The 18,271-nt window shown below is 45.4% G+C and overlaps 1 protein-coding gene across 2 annotated transcripts; it reads left to right on the top strand.

The window, feature by feature from the left end:
- The first annotated feature begins 12 nt into the window (after window positions 1-12).
- Window positions 13-16,412, top strand: RhoGDI (rho GDP-dissociation inhibitor). 2 transcript variants are annotated; one of them, XM_070523764.1, is made up of 5 exons: window positions 13-145; window positions 6,748-6,945; window positions 7,345-7,428; window positions 8,874-9,014; window positions 13,198-16,412. In XM_070523764.1, exons 2-5 carry the CDS (start codon window positions 6,762-6,764, stop codon window positions 13,395-13,397), a joined length of 609 nt encoding a protein of 202 aa, XP_070379865.1. In that variant the 5' UTR covers window positions 13-145; window positions 6,748-6,761; the 3' UTR covers window positions 13,398-16,412. The 2 variants fall into 2 exon arrangements, with proteins under 2 accessions (XP_070379865.1, XP_070379866.1); XM_070523765.1 differs by lacking the exon at window positions 13-145 and adding an exon at window positions 167-342.
- Window positions 16,413-18,271: the final 1,859 nt, after the last annotated feature.

The raw sequence follows: 18,271 nt of genomic DNA, 5'->3' as shown, positions 1-18,271 counted from the left end.
TTTTATTGCGCGCACGCACCTCCACGCTACGCGCCGGAAGTCGATAAAGAGTAGCCATCTTGGATTGATTTTTACGAACACCGCGGGTGGTGAGTCTCAAAGCACAATCAGCGCACCTCCACGACTTGTAGACGACACCCGAAAGGTGAGTTTCCTTTCTTTCACGGCCACGGGGACTCCTTCTCCCGCCTGCGATCACGTCTTGGTTTCCGAAAACGAAACGTGAGGTGCAAGACGCGAGTTTTTTTCATCGGGGTCGAAGAGCATGGCTTCCGTCCGTTTGAACCAAAGCAGCCGGCGTTCTCCGCAATTCCATACTTTTGCAGACTGCGAAGCGTAGAAGTGAGTGCGATTTGCTGGTGTTGGATCCGGTTGTGGTGAACTTCGCGTGTACGACGTTGATCTCACTCGCGAGATTTGTGATCGCGCTTAAAAGTGGAGTGAAACCCTCTCACGAGGGCGTACTGTCACGAGCTGCCCGCGGAAACACCCAGCCTTTTTTTTCTCCCCCCTCCACCTCCCTCTTTTTTTTTTTTGTTCTCACCGTTGCTTTGCTCATTGAGAATGATCTCATCGGCATCTGACATGCAAGAAGCCGTCTACGCAGTTACTCGTCACACTGAACTCTGCGGATATAACGTGTTCGCTGCAAAACCGACATTAGCATGCGGCGTTTATGTTTGTGGCCGTAGAGCGACTTCGGCCTCCCTTTGGAAACACACAGTTGTCGCTCTGTGCGACTATTGCGCAACAAGTGGTTCCGCGCTTTTCAAGAATCCTGTCTCGAGCGCGAACTTTTGAGCCGAGCGTAGAGATCTTGTATCCGAACATCGGCTGAATGTCGGCTTCATTTCCGTGGTCAGAAGAGCCATTGCCTCCTTAAAGAGCCTCATCGCTCCACGAGTTCTCTTCAACCACCTTTCTTCTCTCTCGTTTTTTTTTTTTTCTGCATCTTTAAAACTCTCCCGTCGTTTGTCTCGCCGAACTGACGTGTCCGGGAAGTCCGATTTTCTTCTTTTTTTTTTTAGTGCGTTTCTTGCAGCCGCGTGAGGTGGAGTTTCTTTTTTTTTTTTGCTGCCACACGATCGTTTCTTTTTTCTTTATTTAGCTCTTTGTCAAGGCGACGCGGTGTAGAAGTACCGTTAACCGTGCGGTTCGGTTATAGCAAATGAGTAACCCGCCCCGCTTTCGGACCCTTCGAAACTAAGTATCCTTCTTTTTTGTTTTTCGTTTTCAAACCGCTGCGACGAAATTTCAAACTCTCGTCGTCTGTCGGCCAAAGTAGCGGATGTGCCAAGCCCCGAAGTTAAAAGAAAAAAAAAAGGAGAGAGAGAGAGACGGATTGCTGTGCTTGGCTAAGCCAAGCTACGTGTAGGAGCGTAACTTGTATTACGTTACCCGACTTCGGCAGCAGATATGGTTCATTGTTATTTTTTAGCAGCAGCACACTCAGGCGCACGGTAGACCCCGTACACTTCACATACCTGAGATTTTCTGGGCCATGCTTGGCATGTTGGATGAGTTCCAGGAGTGGGCATTATTGCTCAAGCATGTCTAGAAAGATGTGGAGAACCGTCGGGGTGCGTAATTGGTTAAAATAGGTTTTCATACTTTGGGGGGTCAGCGAGGAAAGGTATACGCTCTCGTGATCTACTGCAGTGCGTAAAGTTGAAGCGTCATGTTGTCTTCGTTTTCGATGCTGTCATTGTGGCCCCGTGTACGTTTTGGGCTCAGAAGAGTACCTCGATTTTAAGCCTGCCGTTTCCTCCTTCACAGGTGATGCACGTGAGAGCTTTAATTTGCTTTTCCTAAGTACCCATTTTAGTCAGGAATTGTGCTGGTAATGAGCAAGGTACCTCTGATGGCTAATGCAAATGATCGTTAAGAGAGCCGCACAAACATCTGATGCGAAGATGGTTTCACATAACAAAGTTGATTATGCTTGCAAGAACACCACACTAAACTTGGAAGGTGAAGCGCAGAGATGTGGTGCCATGCGGGGGGTCTTATCATCTCATGTAACCCCAGTTGTGCATGATATGTCATGATGTACAGTATGTCATCATGCACAACAATGTTGTGGCCCCTTTGTCAGCTCCTTTAGCACTCGTGGATGTATATTGAAAACATGGGTGGATCGCATTGAAATCTATTCATACAGTTCCACACAAAGCCATGTGCTTAAAATGGCCATATTTTTGCTGGACTAAAATTTGTGTGTGTGTACCAAAGAAATGTACTCCGAATGTCATTGCAACGATGCAATCTTGTTAATGTAAGTGGGTTGTGAAAGGTGTGCAAACAAATTTAAGCCTTTGGACATGCACATTTTGTGTGAAAACTGTTGTCCTTACTTTTGTTTTTGGAGTTGTAAGTAGTGGCATTCAGCAAAAGACAGCCTCTGCTATTTATGTCACTGAATCAATGTCTACTCTAACAGTGAAATTGGTTGGTCAAGTTGTAGTGACGTTTTACTGCCCGCTGGAGTCAGAAAAGGCCTCTTCATTACGTTATGTGCTAGACTGCATGTTGTGTTGACAAAATTCAATTTAAATAACTCATTTGAAGTAGGTCTTGTCAAGCTAACAGGCATTCCCTTCCTCTAGCAGAGTCAGACTGCGCCTTAGTGACCTGTGGAATTCGCTCATTACTTGTGCCTCTATTGGTTTGCGTTAACTACAACTTTTGGGGCTTAAAATTTTGTTGGTTACCCAACTATTGTTTTTTTACTAGGTTCACTCAGTAGGGCATAAAAACAAAGCCATCATGCTTTGTCTGAAACGTAGTTTCTGAAATGCTCTATTCTATAAATATGGAAATTTCTTATCCTTCAATTTATAGATGCCAGAGTCATTTGTTAGTTGGGCCTGCTTCCGATTCTGAACACATATGCGAGTAGTGCTGCTTGACAGATTTGAGACTCGTCACGGCAGGGAATGAAATTAGTTGCATTGTGTTGTGAACGATTTCCAACCCTGCTGATGTATACTACCACCACTGTTGATTGTGCAGATCTTATCCTAGTACCTCCCCCCCCCCGAGCTTTTTTCCTCATTTAAAGCTAGATAACGGTGGCAGATAGAGATTCCTTATCTGGCTCTCTGGGCTGCATAGATTAAATACTAGCAGAAGTCGCAGCCTTGAGTGAAAATCAGCTGAGCACACTATTCTTGGAACCTGATGCAAATAGAGATATGTGGACTTTCAACTTCTGTTGTACTGAGCATTTATTTTAGGCTTGGCGTGTAGCAGGTACACTCGCCCGGAAAATACTGTGGGGCACGCAAGCTCATGGCTGCACTCAATGCTTTGAAGCAAACTTGTGCAGGCGCAGTGACTCGTAGAGGTGTGGGTTGGTGTGGTCTGCTACATAGTGCGGGGCCTGCCAAGCCTGCATTTTTGTGAGGTCAACCTTGCTTTCAGTAGTGCATGGCCATTTCAGCAAGCCAGCCTTACTTTTGCGCACCGCATGTGAAAGGACGGTGGTTTCCACCACCTTGAGCCCCAGTGCATCACGCCATCGATTCCAGTGAACATTGCTGTAGTGTGGCCAAACATTGTAGCTGGCCACACGAAACCATGCCTCCAGCCATCACTGTGGCGGCTGCACTAGCGTTCTGCGGTGCATGGCAACATGCTTGCGTGTTGCCATGCACCGTTATAGAGTGTACGTTTATTTTTTTTTCACTGATGTTCCACACTATGCTGAAGGATTGAGCTTATGATCGCAAAAATTCTTCCCCCTTTTAGGTGCATATTTCTCACATTAGGCCGCAATACAAATGCCATTTACTCATCTGTGTATCTTTAGTTTTTTTTAACCAAGCTTACTTGTCTGGCAGGTCCTGTTAGTTGATGCACGTGGCGGTGACATTGGGCATGGCTCTCTCTGGAGCTTCTAGCACACCATAGCATTTCCATTGCATCTTGCCAAGATCACATATTTGTGGCACTGTTACTTGCCCGAGTCTTTCAGCAAAAAAGGAAAAAACTAGTGAAATATTTCACTAGTGATTTACCCAGCAGTCAGTGCAAAAAATTCCTCTTGTATGAGAGGGCTGGTAACACCACCTTGTCACTGTGGTTCGCACTATTTGTTTATTTTATTTATTTCTTTTACTGGCTAACTGAGACAGTACCAGTCCACACATCGCCGTAGCACTGTGTAGCAAAGGGGAGTAAAAGGACAGAGAGGGTAACAGAAAGGATAAGAAAACTATTTAAATGTGTAGAACAATGTGACGAGAAAATAGTTATTCATAGCTTGCTTGGCTTGTGGAGTGACATGTACGTATGAACTCTGGGCAGTGGGGCTTTAGATTGGCATTTTCATTTACAGCATTCTGTCTGTCAGTGTTTGAGTCATTGCTAAAACAGCATGTAAAGTGCAGTTTGTTGTTGTTTTTTCACATGTTATCATGTACGAAACACATTATATCAAAACATAAGTACTCCTGCTGCACTGCACAGTTATATCCCATGTGAGCAGTGTTGCCAGCTTGCTAAGGTTGGAGGAAAATCGGGAAACTCCTCGCTCGCCAGGCTTCAGTTTCAGTCAAGCTTCTTTTGGTTTACTTTTTCTCCTCGTACTATGTGTGAGCAAACTTCAATGCTAGCTGTATTGTGGAAGAACCAAGACATTTTGTAATGATTTCGTCCTTAGAAAGCTTGGCACCACCATGGCCACATTTTGGGCCAAGCCGCATTGAAGACGAGCGGAACAACCCAGGATTCCCACAATGAAACCTGCTGTGTTTTGAAAAGCTTGCATAGGAAAATCTTGCCAGATTTATCTCTCAGTAGTACTGCAAGAAGCTCTGTGGATGACTGAAGGGATGTAAACTGAAGTTGTACATATCTTCATGAACACTTGGGGATAGTGAAAAAAGAATGGGACAGGCTTGTTTCTGTATTCTCATCCCCTTTTTTTCTTGCTGTACTAAGGTATTCGCTCGTCTACCTATGGTTGACAGCCTTGATTGCAGTCCTTCAGAGCGTTAAACGTTGGCAGCAAGGGGTCGTGAACACCTGCTGCTTTTCTTAATTAAAATTCTGCTTTAATCAGGTGGTTGATGCACTTAAAAGGTTCCCTGCATTGTCTGAACAGACATTCTGCATTGTGTGTTAATGCACGAGAGTTTCCTGTTTATGGTAACGGTTGCATCGGCACCCTGTGGCAGTCGGTCACAGTGCTTCCTCTGGCTAGTTATTTAAAAGTTTTAACGACATGTGGGGCAAGGACTTGACTACAGAGTTGGTGGGATGCGTACAGTACACTGTGCTGATATCAGCTCTTTATTATGAAGCGCGTGTTTCCTGGGGCATTCCAGCTTAGGTAGAGAACCAATTAAAAGTAAGCGTTTCGTTGTATAACTGTGGCTGTGCCACACATTGCTCCATCTCGGTTCATGTGTGTGAGGTCTCGCACGTGCTCTTCGGACCTTTAAAGGAGCGACAACACAGTACAAACAGTGACATGGGCATTTATTGTGCCTTTTTGTACACTAATGCTTGCTAGCCGAATTGCTATCCACAGAACATGCCGATGGGCGTGCAACAAATCTAGGAAGTCCGACTCACTGTGACTGGATATCGAGTGAATACGTTCACCCCATCCTGGACAGCAATGCCTAGTCATTTGCGTGTGCAGTCGCCGAACGGTGGTGTTCGTCCCTTCCGGTGTCTTGCTCTAATAAGTTATCAATTTGTAAGTCAGCGTTGTGTGTGTCCCCACTCTCTTTCTTTGTCCTGTGTCAGTAGCGCTGTTTGTAGGTAATATAAATGTTAGAAGCTGTTTCTCTGTCATTGCTATCTACCAATTCAAAATTCATGATAAGTTTATAAATTTATTTCATTGCATGAAAATGCAAGTGCGCGAAACACGGATGCAAGGACCTAGACCCTGACTATCGACTGACAAGTCGTGCAGGGGTGGAAAAGAGTGACCACTGTACGACCTTTCGGTTGATAGTTGACGTTTGTGTTGCCTGGCTCATTCTTGTGTCCGTGTTATGCATGCCTGAATTTTTGTGCCATGAATCCCCACCTATTTGCTCTGTTTTCTGTTGTTCATAAATTCCATAGTCTATCAAAGTGCAGATGTGTCTGCCACTCTAACTCGCCTTACCTTCCCTGCCAATTCTAATTCCCTATTGGGCTTTTTTTACATTTTTTTTTGCATATTTGTTTAGCTGACTTCTTATGCTACATAAAAGCTGGTGCTTCGTTGTCACTTTCTCCCAATTTACAAACAATTTCAATATCACCTCGTCCGCCTAAGGGCAGACAGACCTACCATGCTGGCTCACCATAGCTGACCTGCCAAGACATAGTGACAAAACACCTAAGTAATGTGCTGCACCTGCGATCAGAAACTTGCAAGCTTTGTGTGCTGTGGCTGACCTCGCAGTAGATGACACAAATTGTACACAATGTTATCTTTTGCATGAGTCGCTTTGGGAGAGGCAGAGAGTGCACTGAAAACACAAAACGAATATACTCTGAAAAAGCAGGAGTTGCTATATTGCACAGAGCTTCAGGAACGCTGTCAGCCATACACTTCGACACGTCCAGTGCCGAGTGACTTGAAATCTCGTGAAGGGGATCGAATTCCCGAAACTGATCACTCGAGAATACTGCCCCAGGCCCTGTTAACCTGGTGCCATCTTGTTGTCTTTCATTGTGTGATGTACGCTTGTCATTGTGGGGCCCCTTGTAAAAAGTGCGTGTTCGCACATCTGCATTCAGGCGAGCAGTGGGCCATGGCCGACGACAAGGTGCAGACGGCGGTGGCCGAGGTAGAGGAAGACGAGGACCACCCCAACTACAAGCCACCTGCAGCCAAGAGCCTCAAGGACATTGTTGAGGCCGACAAGGAGGACCCGTCACTCCAGAAGTACAAGGAGACGCTGCTAGGGGCCGCCACTGCGGAGGCCATTGTTGTCGGTGGGCACCTGCCACGTGCATGCATGTTATCCTGTGCAACTTTTGCAAGCTTGTCCAATAGGGAAAACAAACTCATTTATAACCTGTAATGCAAAGTGGTACACCTGTGACACATGGATGCAAAAAGCGCTTGAGGTTTAATACCATTCATGCGGTATATTCACATAAGAAGTGCGGGTATATACCCGTACTTTTTCATGTAAGTAATAAGATCAGTTGAAGACCAGCGTCCTGCCTGTCCTTTCGTCCTTCCTCTTCTCTTAGTTATTCCTGTTTCTTTAAAATGCTGGAAATTCATAAAATTGCCTGAGTAGATGCTGTGCACTATTGGATGCTATTTGTTCGGAATGAGACATTGCTTGTCTGCGTTGCTTTTTACTTTTTGCTTCTCCCTTTCAGAACCAGACAACCCCAACCGCGTTCTTGTGAAGAAGCTGGTGTTGGTTGTCGACGGGAGACCCGACGTCGTGCTCGATCTCACAGGTGACTGGCTGTCTGGCGCTTGTACATTTTTAATTCTTCTCGAGTGGGCTTCTGCGATAACGAATTCGTCATTCATAGTGAGAATGGAGCTTTTGCAAGCAAGAAGGTGACTAAAAAAGAAAACAAATCAAAGTGCTGCCACTTGTCGAGGACTGTTGATACACAGAGTACACGCCACTGACGAAGTTCACGTGGAGATTTTGTCAAATCATCCATTCTGGTGCGGGTTCAGATTTGAGGAGCAGCACCTGGACATACGGTGCCAATTTTCTGCGCAACAAAATGACATATTGGCCTGTACAACACGGTGATAGGTTTCTAGACATCTAATCTATCAATCTAGCTCAACTTATTTTCCCTTTAGTGTCTAAGGGAACCCCAGGTATCCGAGGTACATCTACAGTCCCCTACTGCAGCATCTCTTGTAACTTCCTGTGCTGTTTCAGGATGTTAGACCCCGTGCTTTTATCTGATTTTGATATTCATAAGGTGCATCTCGAACACAGTAATGCGATCCAGCTATTATGACCAAAAGTGAGCTTGTCACTTTCGTCGAGGTGCTTCGTAAATACAGTATGTTGATTACTGCAGTATTGTTAGTGGGTCAGGTGGGGTGTGGCTGGCATTTGCGCTTGCATTTACTGGTTTTAAAGGTTCAGATTTTTTGTGTCCTGAAATGTCGCTGGACACTACTTAGTTTGGTTTTCAGACCAGATTTATCACGTTGGCTTCACACAAAAATCTGCAATGAGGAAGTTTGTAGGCACCATAACCATATACTTTATCAGTCCTACTTCCTGTTTTTTTAATAGAAAATCCGGACATTATGCTTGCATCATTGTGAAATTCATAGTTGAGATTTAGATTTCAGTAGCACAGCACTGCTACTTGTAAGCACACAGATAGCAAGTGTTGGGCTTTACTCATTATGCATCATGGGGGGGGGGGGGGAAGCCAACAGCCGCTTCTAAGAAAGGCAGCAAAAATGTTGTTGTTGCATGCCAAGTGTCGGAGTGGTGCGCATGATGGTGCACTTTCTGGATTTTAGCATAATTGGCTACCCCTGCCAGTTCAATACGATTAGTGGAAGTTATTCAGCAGCCTCATTACTGGCATGTTTGTAGCACTAAGCAGTATTTTCCTGCTCCAGTCGTTGGTCACTTGTACTAACCTTTTGTGGATGACTGCGCAGGTCAGGCTGCTCATACGGGAGTATTTCTTTCTCTATCACACACTCTTTTCGATGGAACATGAAGTAAACAGAATTGAATTGAACCGTTCTCCTGCATACAAATCAAACGTAATACGGTGCATCTTGATGTTATACTTTAGTTGCCTGTATTGTGCCTACATCCTGTAATGGCAGCACTCCAATGCCCACAATGATATAGCCTGTCAGTCTGTTGATACTGATGGAATGGGCTTGCTCTGTGCAACACATGCAGAGGACTTCGAGCAGATCAAGAAGCGCACATTCATCGTCAAGGAGGGCATCCAGTACCGGATCCGGATCGAGTTCTTTGTGCAACGCGAGATCGTCACGGGGCTGAAGTACGTCCAGAAGATATACAGGCACGGACTGCAGGGTGAGTGGTGCTTGACTGTGTGTGGCCAGTTCTCCTATAGTTTGGGCCTGCACTGCCGATTTCAGCCGGCCATCCACGATGCGCGAGTGGTGCAGGTTCAGTGTGCTTCTCATTAAAGGGACTTGAATCGCCCTTCACCACACGAAGGTGATGGTTACAAGGTTAGCACATCTGCTGGACACCTAAAACAGCTAGGTCACGAAATGCTAGCCTACTGTAGCAGAGTGTCAATTGTGCACACAGCTACAGTGCTCGCAAACTGCACTAAGCCAGTCTTGACTACACTGCATAGCGGACGACAACAGCCGCGCTCACCAGTTGCTCCCACACAATACCTACGTCTGTGCAATGCAGGGTGCACTGTGTGCTTACGGGCTGATAAACTTTGCAATAAGCGGGAGTGATCATATCAGTTCTCATTGCAGCGATAGTATTTGGCACAAGCCAAATGTAGCTCGCCATCCGAGATACATTTGGCTTGTGCCAATACTACAAACTTACAACCATGCACACACCCTAAACCCATGGCTTTTCCTAATGCGCAAAACGCTTACAATGCAGACTTGTCTTAGTATGAAGCATGAAATAAGTTCGCAAAACACCAGCAAATATACTTACAAGTGGAGTGGCCAGCCGTGCCTGCACCATTTTGGAAAATGGATAACTGGATCTTTACAAGCGAGAGCAGCTTTTGCCTTTTTGTCTGCCCTCTCTTGTCATTCTGTTCTGATTGGCTCGTGACAAGGTACCTATGTTTTAAGTGTTAAAAATCACTCTTGAACGTAATAGGTCGCCAGAACACGTTATAGTCCATGTAGATCAGCGACTGGAAAACTCGTGCAAATAAACATTATACAGCAGAACCTTGTTCATACATTTTTCTTTAAAAAAAGAAAGCAAGAATGTACTAACCGGGAAAATGTATGATCTGGAGTCACTAAAAGAAATTTTAGAGGCTCAGCTGTAGTTGACGCATACGTAATGCAAATTGTTGCAACAAGGAACGCCAATGTGTGCCGAGGTGGTGGAGCCTAAGCAGCCCGAGAACACGCGCTGTCATTTTTGCGGCTTATGCAAGCTTACGTTGGCACTCCTGAGCCAGCAGCTTCTTTGAGTAGGTCATTTTGGTGGGAATGACCACTTGGGGGCAGATCATTGCGGCACGAGACGCTGACGCATGTCGAGCTGGTGGGGCCCCAAGCAACCCAAGACGCACATTGTTTTCCCATTGCGTGCTGTTTTAAGACGGCAACACAAAGCCAAAACGAAATCAAGCTGGTGGATGCCGTTGGAATTCAGTGCCTATGATGCTGCCAGAGCAAAACATGACGCTCACTTCGCACCGCCTGTACATGGGAACAGTGGTGCATTTCAGTTATTGCCTGTTAAAAGTGTCCAGTACGCTTACAACGGCGCTGCGCCCCACGTGCTGTGAAACAGATGGGTGAAGATACTTATCGCAATACGGTTGGCGGCGATAGCTGTGAACGTGGTGTGCAACAACGGGGAAGGGATTTGCTGGTACTGGAATGGGAAACTGGGTATGTGCTGGAGTTTTCATGCGAGACGGGTGAGTGAGTAATGCGGGGAAGCTGCTACGGTGGGCAGCTATTGTGCCCGACTGCGCATGCCTGATGCCTTTTCTTGTTTACATAAGATCTAGTGGCCGGAAAACGTATCATGCTATCACAGTATGGCAATTCACCGAACATTGCTGTCGAACAATTGTGTTTTCCAGGAACGCATGAACCGGTGCAAAAGAAGCGCAACTGTAGTTGGTCATTTTTTAATGTTCTCGGTCGCAAACTTAGCTGCCGGGAAATCATATTTAACTGTATCGTATCAACGAATTTCTACTGTACGGTGTTTAATGCTGCCGCCATTTCATTCTCGAGATAATCAACATTTTTAGCCAGCCATCAGTGTAGACAATGCATACTTATGATTTATTCCGGACAAAAGGGGTAAATAATGCACTTAAATCCAGTACTACATAGCGTACACAATGCGATGCCACCTCCTTGTGAAGTTTAAGCGTGAACGAGCCACTGGTTTAGCCTAACAGATGGCATTGCAGTCAGTCCGATTTTTCGGACTAAGGCCCGAAAAAACGTACGAAAAAAAAATCGAGGAGTCCGAAATGTAAGCGCGGTGCTTGCAAGCGTGGAATGCAAAGTCACTTATCTTACAAATGCTGTTTATCGGAAGCCTAGTCCTCTTTTTCTTCTCAGTGTTTTATTTCTTAATAAAAGCGGATTCCCATACGCAGCTGCTATAGGCCAGTGGATGACATCAATCAAGAAGGGTGCTTAGATCAGTGCACTTCTTCCTATTGTTACTTTGTGTATTTATTGACGAAGTTTAATAAACAGGCTGAAGGAAGCGAAAATGTGCTTTCAAATTTTGATAATAATTACCTACTTCCAGAAGAAGCCAACTATTGTCGCTCACATATACTTGGCCGTGGTAGCCCGTGTAGGAATTAAAATTTGGCCATCCTGCTTATCGGTGTCATAGGCGGCGGTCTCGCTAATTTAGACTAGTTTTGCGCACTTAACTAGCCTCGAACCACACAAAACTTAAGGTTGGACCACAAACACACGCTTGCTAGCACTCGCTCATTCCTGGCTGCTTCTGGTTAGACACCGTGGCAGACTGATTGATAGTGCTTTGAAAATGCGCAAGTTGGGTGTGGCTACTATCCAGCGGTCAAGCTAGTGAAGGACAAAGCCGGTGCGCACCACGTTGCTTGGTCATAATATACATGCGTGCACACAGTCGTGCACAAAGCAAATGCTTGCACATATGCATAACAGGTGCGTGTAATTGCGGTATTCTACGTGGCGCAGATATTGCGGCCGCAACTAGTCCACTCACTAAATGCACTGCGGCTTGCTGAAGATAGCCACGTTTGGATTACCTTTGGTGCATTGCAGGTGTTGCAATCGGAAGTATTGGTGTCTTGTAACATCGAAGAGCAAATTTGAACTGTGCGCCACGATGACATTTACGAGGCGGAGGTTGCATTGTGGGCACACTCTGCTCTGCCGTAGCTTTCGCAGTGCAATGCATTGAAGGAGGAACGAGAGCACAGCAAAGAGGGTATTTGATTGCGGGGGTAACTCCACTTCTGCTGAATGCATTGAAGTACTTTTTGCGGCAAAGTATTTCGGAAATAGCCTATTTTAACTTCAAATGCATTTCTCCTTTTCGATAAAAAGTGGTTCAGGGCTCTTTCAGGGCTCAGATTGCCACAACCACATCCAAAGTAGCTTTAAAAGCCTGTTGGTACAATTATTAGGAATCTCTATGCTTACTGTGACAGGAAAGGGTAAGTGCGCGCATGTGTAATGAAGGAACACATTTTGTGTCTCGCGAGTGTGGGCCCTTCGCACTCTTGATATGCTTCACTGCAATAAATTGTGCAGGCTTGACTGCTTAACACCACTGTATTGCAGTGAGGCTGATTTTCGGGAACCAGCATTGTGCAACACTTTAGAGCCTTAAATCTGCTTTCCATGCTTTGATGCCATTGACGAGGATGAAAAAAATTGAATTGGCGTCATTGACAACAGCGGTGAATCTTTCAAATGAAAAAACACGGCACCCAACAGCCGGAAGCTTGATAGCGAACACCGAAGCAGCTAAGCTTAACGACAGAACAAAACGAGTTCTACGGCTGCCAGTGGAATGGTGTGCACAAGCTCTGGTTCAAGCCTTTGGGATAAGCGAAATGGCGGCGGTGGCTTAATTATTGCTTTTTCAGACCTGTTGCCATGGAAAGAAGTCAGAGAAATAGAACGGTGAAGGGGTTTCAGTGTCTAAAATTTTAGATGTCCTTATACGTTGGCTTTGTGGGGCTATATTTTGGTGCCACAAAGGCGTCCGAATTATCAGCCATGTCTGAAAAATTGGGCGTCTGAAAAAAATGTGGCTGTATATCTAGGATCGCAGGTTTTTGGGCTAGTTGGTTAGTTGCAATAATTGAGGTCATGGCGCTCGATTCACACAGACAAGTAAGACGACGGGACATGCGCCACATTTATTGTGCAACATTCACTTGTACGTGTTCATTTGGCTTATCTGTGTTCTCTACTGCACTTGAATGTTGTTCAGTAATTCATATACAACAATCGTGTTGATGCCCCGATTTGTTTTTGTGCATCCTCTGTAATGCTTGCAGTGGAGAAGATGAACCAGATGGTGGGCTCATACGCCCCCAAGAAGGAGATCCAGTCCTTCACGACGCCGCAGGAAGACATGCCGTCGGGCATGCTCGCCCGCGGCTCCTACACGGTCAAGTCACTCTTCACCGACGACGACAAGCACGAGCACCTCAAATGGGAATGGACCTTCGAGATCAAGAAGGACTGGGACGACTAGACGTCATCCTCGCCTCCGGGCTCGGACGGTGACTCGGAATTGCATCTCCGGCAGTTTCGCGTGCCCAACCCTCCCTTCCTCGGCCAGTGGCAACCCACCGCTAGGGGCGTAAAAAGGCACCGAGATTGGCCATAGTTGGCAGATTGGTGTGAGAAATTTGTTTTCCGTTGCTCCTACTCTTAGCTCGTCCCCGAGAAGCCGGGTGTCTACAGTGTTGGTTCCTTTTAGTGAATTGGCCATGCCATTGCTGCATTGCTTTTCAAGGTCGGCGCCCCTGCTCGGTAGATAACCAAGCCTGCCTGCATTACGTGGCAAGGGTGAGGCTTCTACACTATTTTAGAAGCTCCTCAACATTGCTGAGAGCAAGCACAGCGTCACCTCTCGTATCACATGGTCATTGGCCTTAGTTGGCTCTGGTTTGTAGATGCTGCGAGTGCATTTTTATCCAAATTCAGCTCACCATTCACCGAAGAGCGCTTCTGAAATGCAGAGAGCACGTCATATGAGCAGTGGTTGATTGAGTCAAGGTTGAGCATGAAGATGGGGAAACATTAAGAATCTGAGAGCGGGTGGGGAGAACTCAAATTTCTCACATTGTCTGCTTCAGAATGTAGTCACTGCACCCAGAGATATCGGGGTGTGAAGGTTGGTAGGCAAGCTGTTGCACTAAGACCAAAGAGTGGCTGTACAAGGTTTCCCATCGTTTGCTGGAAAGCAAATTGGGTTTAACAGTAGATGCCAAGACGATCTCTTTGACCAAACTGCGACCCCCCAAAAAATCTTTGTTGTTGCATTGTTTCTGGACGCAGAAGTTCCACTAGACCCCAGCGTTGGTTAGCGGAGTTGCCCGCAGTAGTGTTGTGCCCGTGAATGTTTCCGTCGCGTGGAGTGAGAATGCGAGTTGTGGTTAGTGATGGCCAGCGTTCCTGCATTTGTTGTTGTTCAGCGATTGCGTGCGTTGGTTGCAGCGACGACGACTGAAGCTGTCTCCGTCGTTGGGCTGCATTTGTTATACCGTTTTGTGTACGAGGCTTGTTGCAAAGGCCACAGTAAAACTACTTATATTACACCTCTGAAGGAAAGAAAAAGGGGAAAAAAAGCCACACATTGATGACACATCAATCTGGCGGACACTGTCAGTTTCATGGTCTGTTTGGTGGTGTGCTTGCTTTTTCAGCGTGGCTGCCAGAGTGTGGCAGTTCCAGCTGCTTTGATTGCTCACTGGGACAAACAATTTGGTGGGGTTCATGTTGCGGTGTGTTGCCACTGGCCACCGAGTGTTCTCCTGAGTTCTGCGAGAGTCGAAAGTTGAGTGGACAGTTCTTTCTCCCCTCTCTAGCTGTACATAACGAGGCGTGGTTTTCACACGCCTTACGCGCTTCCGTTTTGATTATTTTTGTTTTCCACAGTTTGTGGTCGCTTGTTCCTAGCTGGCGTGTTCGGTCAGTGTGAGCACGATCGACGACTGCGGCGTCATTATTTTTTCCAACTCTTTTTGTTTTTGTGTGTACCACTTTGCTCAGTTTTATACAACTGAGACCTTTTGTATTTTTTTCCCTCTCTCTCTCTTTATCTTTGTTTTCTTTTGTTACTTACACTAACCGCACAATACGTCGACGTACAGAGGTGAACGTCGTTAGAGGATGCCTCTGATGTGCCCAGGAAATGCTGCCTCTCGGATGGACGGTTGGCCAATCGGAGCTTTTGGCAATGTGCGGAAACAGCTTTCGATGCCCGATGAGAATTGTGAATTATATGAGTATTTTGATAGCACTTTGTGCATCTTGAAAACCGGGGATGCCAGTTGGCTCCCCGTACTATAAGGAAAAGAAATAAAGCTCGGTGTGGTCACGCTCAACTTTTGTAATGAGAGTGTTAGTCTAGTAATAATTCTGCAAGTGCACTATGCAAAACTGGAGCTGCGTTCTGGACCAATCACTTTTGGAATTGGTTATAAAACGGTGAGGAAGTTGGATGTTATGAAAGGATCGGCACGCCTTCCAACAGTGTTACAGTTGTGTTTCTTGGTTCTCAAGTGTTGACAGAATGGCCGTAGTGCTTTTGAGGCGTTGCATTAGAGGTTATCTGAAGTTGAAGTGAAAAAAAAAAAAAGTATATCCCCGAAAGTGATCGGCCTGAGAACACTGACTCCGGTGTGTGATGTAAGAGAGATCTTTTTTTTTCTTTCTGAACCCCCGGCACAAACTCTGTGCACCGGATGTTGTCTTCCTGACGCATTGGTGTATATTGAACAGAACGACCTTGAGGTATCATTTGCTTTGTTATTAACAAGTTTTACAATGTGGGGATTCATTAGCTGTTTGAATGGTAACGTGAAGCTGTGTTAACATAAACCCTGCGCATTCTTTTTTTCACTGTGACGAAAGGTTGCCAAACCGGTGTCGTCTGTTTACTGCTCTGCGAACACTGACAACAGAGCATGCAGACTGGAAAAAGCCAGCAGAATATTTTTCCTGCTCGCAATGCATATTGTATGTGAATCTTCCACAACAGTTTTCCAAGTTTTGCTATTTGTGTTTCTGTACAGTTATACAGTGTCTCACTTGCAATTCGTTGACCAAAAATGTGCAATGCCTGCTTAATTTCTCCATGCATAATGACGCTGCACCACCTTGCAGATTGCGTACGTGACATGTTCGCACCGCTGCAGCAAAACATTGTTATGTGAGCGCCGAATCAAACGTCGTGCCCAAATGTAAGCTTTCTTCTTTTTTCCTCGCACGTGCCTTTGGTGTTTCCATCACACGACGTGCCTGCACTTTTGACCGTGTTTTGATTGCACCGATAGTTGCGTGCACCGTTTTTTCTAAGCCCGTTTGGAGCAGTATTTCTAGGCACCATTGTTGGACTTGACAGGTGATGTAGCGGCTGTATAGTTCGACCGAGCTTCTTTTGCAGGAAGTCCTCAATGTTTTGCACAGAAGCTGAAAAATGTTGCGTTTGTCATTCTGCTGGCCCCGATGCCATCCACTGCAATAAAGCGTGTGCAACAAATTTGCATTGTGTTGTGGCTTCCATCGATGCATCTTGCGGCGAGGCAACTGGCCTTGCAGTTTGTGCGGTTCAAAAAAAGAAAGAAATTGTGATAGGCCTCTTGCCGGAATCGGCAGTAGCTGTGCTTTCGATCGCAACAGCAGTGCGATGGCTCACACTTACTGGATGCTACATTGAAACCTGGGTGGACGGTGGCATGTGGAGGCCGGTAATGGGAGGACACCCCTCGCTCGATCCTATCTTCTCTCTTATCCACCAATCGTGGGCAACCATTCCCGATGGTAACGTGGGTGGAGCACCACTTGGCCCACTGGTGACGTGCTAACATTGTTAGTAACCCTAACCTTCTTTTATGGTGATGTTTCGGTGACTTTATTTGCAAATACGGTAAGCCTCTTGAGGGAAAGAGAGAGAGAGAGATCTTCGATGGAAGAAAGGTGGACAGTTCAGGCTGAGTGACGTACCTCGGGGCCGCTACTAATTTACTTCAGAACGTAGATGTTGTTCTCAGCAACCACTGTACCTATATTGATGATGCTTGTCACATTTAAAAGAAATCAAAATCCAGTGACTCTAGGAAGCAAATTCTTTTGTTTAGGCCATCAATTTGCTTACAAAGAAGTCTTGAAAAATGAAAAGGACTCAACTACATCAAATCGAAATTTATTCATCTTCATTTGGTACATAGGTTTTCCTTTCTTGTCCGACCTAAGCACAGCATGCTTGTTGGTTGTTCAAGCAGCACGGTGGATCGACAAATGTGTACCACAAAACTATGAAGTAAGGCATACTAGTAAATACTCTGTATATTATACAAAATTATAGAGACATCAAGTTAATAACTTACCAGTAAAACCCAATATAACAATTTCGTAAACTGCTGCCTAATGATACTTCTAAAGCAGACAAAGTTTATGTATCGTCATACAGTGCTTCGAAATGTTCCACCAATTTGTGAGTACAACTTTTGCAAAACTCTCGTAAAAATGGTAGCAAGCTCGCATATGGTGTACATTAGTATATGTTCATTAGCAGATGTTCCAACAGGTGCCATTTATGGGAATTTCTTGAACTTTTTTTTAAATTCCGGGTTCTAAGTAAAATTTCTGCATCCTATAATTGCTAAAATGTAACTTTCTAAAATGCAACAAGCTTTATTTGAATTGGTTTAGCGGTTGTATCATGAAAGCAATTCTGCATTTTTACATGCGTTTGAATAGGGGAATTGGAGTCGGTACCGAGAGCTCCCTCTTAAGGTCTGTACACAAAGAAGGCACACAAGGTTACAAATACACAAGTGAATACTTGTGCAGGGGACTTGCTGTAGTATGACTGGTCATAGAAACGAGAAAAAGTCTTGAACTGTACCTAAATTTGAAAACTAAGCATAATAGATATAAAGTACCTCAACAGTGGCTCTGGGCCTTGGTGGTTACCTCTGTAAAGTATGTCCTTTCAGTGTACTTGGCCACATGTTCAGCATGCTACAGTGTCTGCACCTGTGTGTATATGTAACCAGTCTCGACAGAAAAGCTTTACCACTACAAAAGTGTTATGAAACAAATTTGTCTTCCCTTACTGCACCCTGCAAATGATTTGTGGGCTAGGCATATCACAAACCACTGCACAGCCAACTCTTTCAGCATAGCTGATGCCAAACGATATAGTATACCCTTTCTGTCTGTGTTGTGGCAGCAATGTGTTAATGACCTTGGAAAACTTCTGGTCAAGTTAGCCAAGGAAAAAGTGTCTTGTTGTATAGTATACTATACACTTCTAAAAACAGTTGCACCCTTTGGGGTGTATATTTGCCGCACAACAATAATCGTCATCTGTCTTGCCTGCACTTCCTTTCTTTA

The sequence above is a fragment of the Dermacentor albipictus genome, chromosome 8, assembly GCF_038994185.2.
Source record: "Dermacentor albipictus isolate Rhodes 1998 colony chromosome 8, USDA_Dalb.pri_finalv2, whole genome shotgun sequence".
NCBI classification, from domain to species: Eukaryota; Metazoa; Arthropoda; class Arachnida; order Ixodida; family Ixodidae; genus Dermacentor; species Dermacentor albipictus.
This window is presented reverse-complemented; position numbering and strand designations above follow the sequence as displayed.

Excerpts from the sequence above, each read along its gene's own strand:
- RhoGDI (XM_070523764.1), top strand. The coding sequence starts at position 6,762 with ATGGCCGACGACAAGGTGCAGACGGCGGTGGCCGAGGTAGAGGAAGAC. Across the intron at positions 6,946-7,344 it reads TGCGGAGGCCATTGTTGTCG|AACCAGACAACCCCAACCGC; the intron begins GTGGGCACCTGC and ends TCTCCCTTTCAG. Across the intron at positions 7,429-8,873 it reads CGTCGTGCTCGATCTCACAG|AGGACTTCGAGCAGATCAAG; the intron begins GTGACTGGCTGT and ends CAACACATGCAG.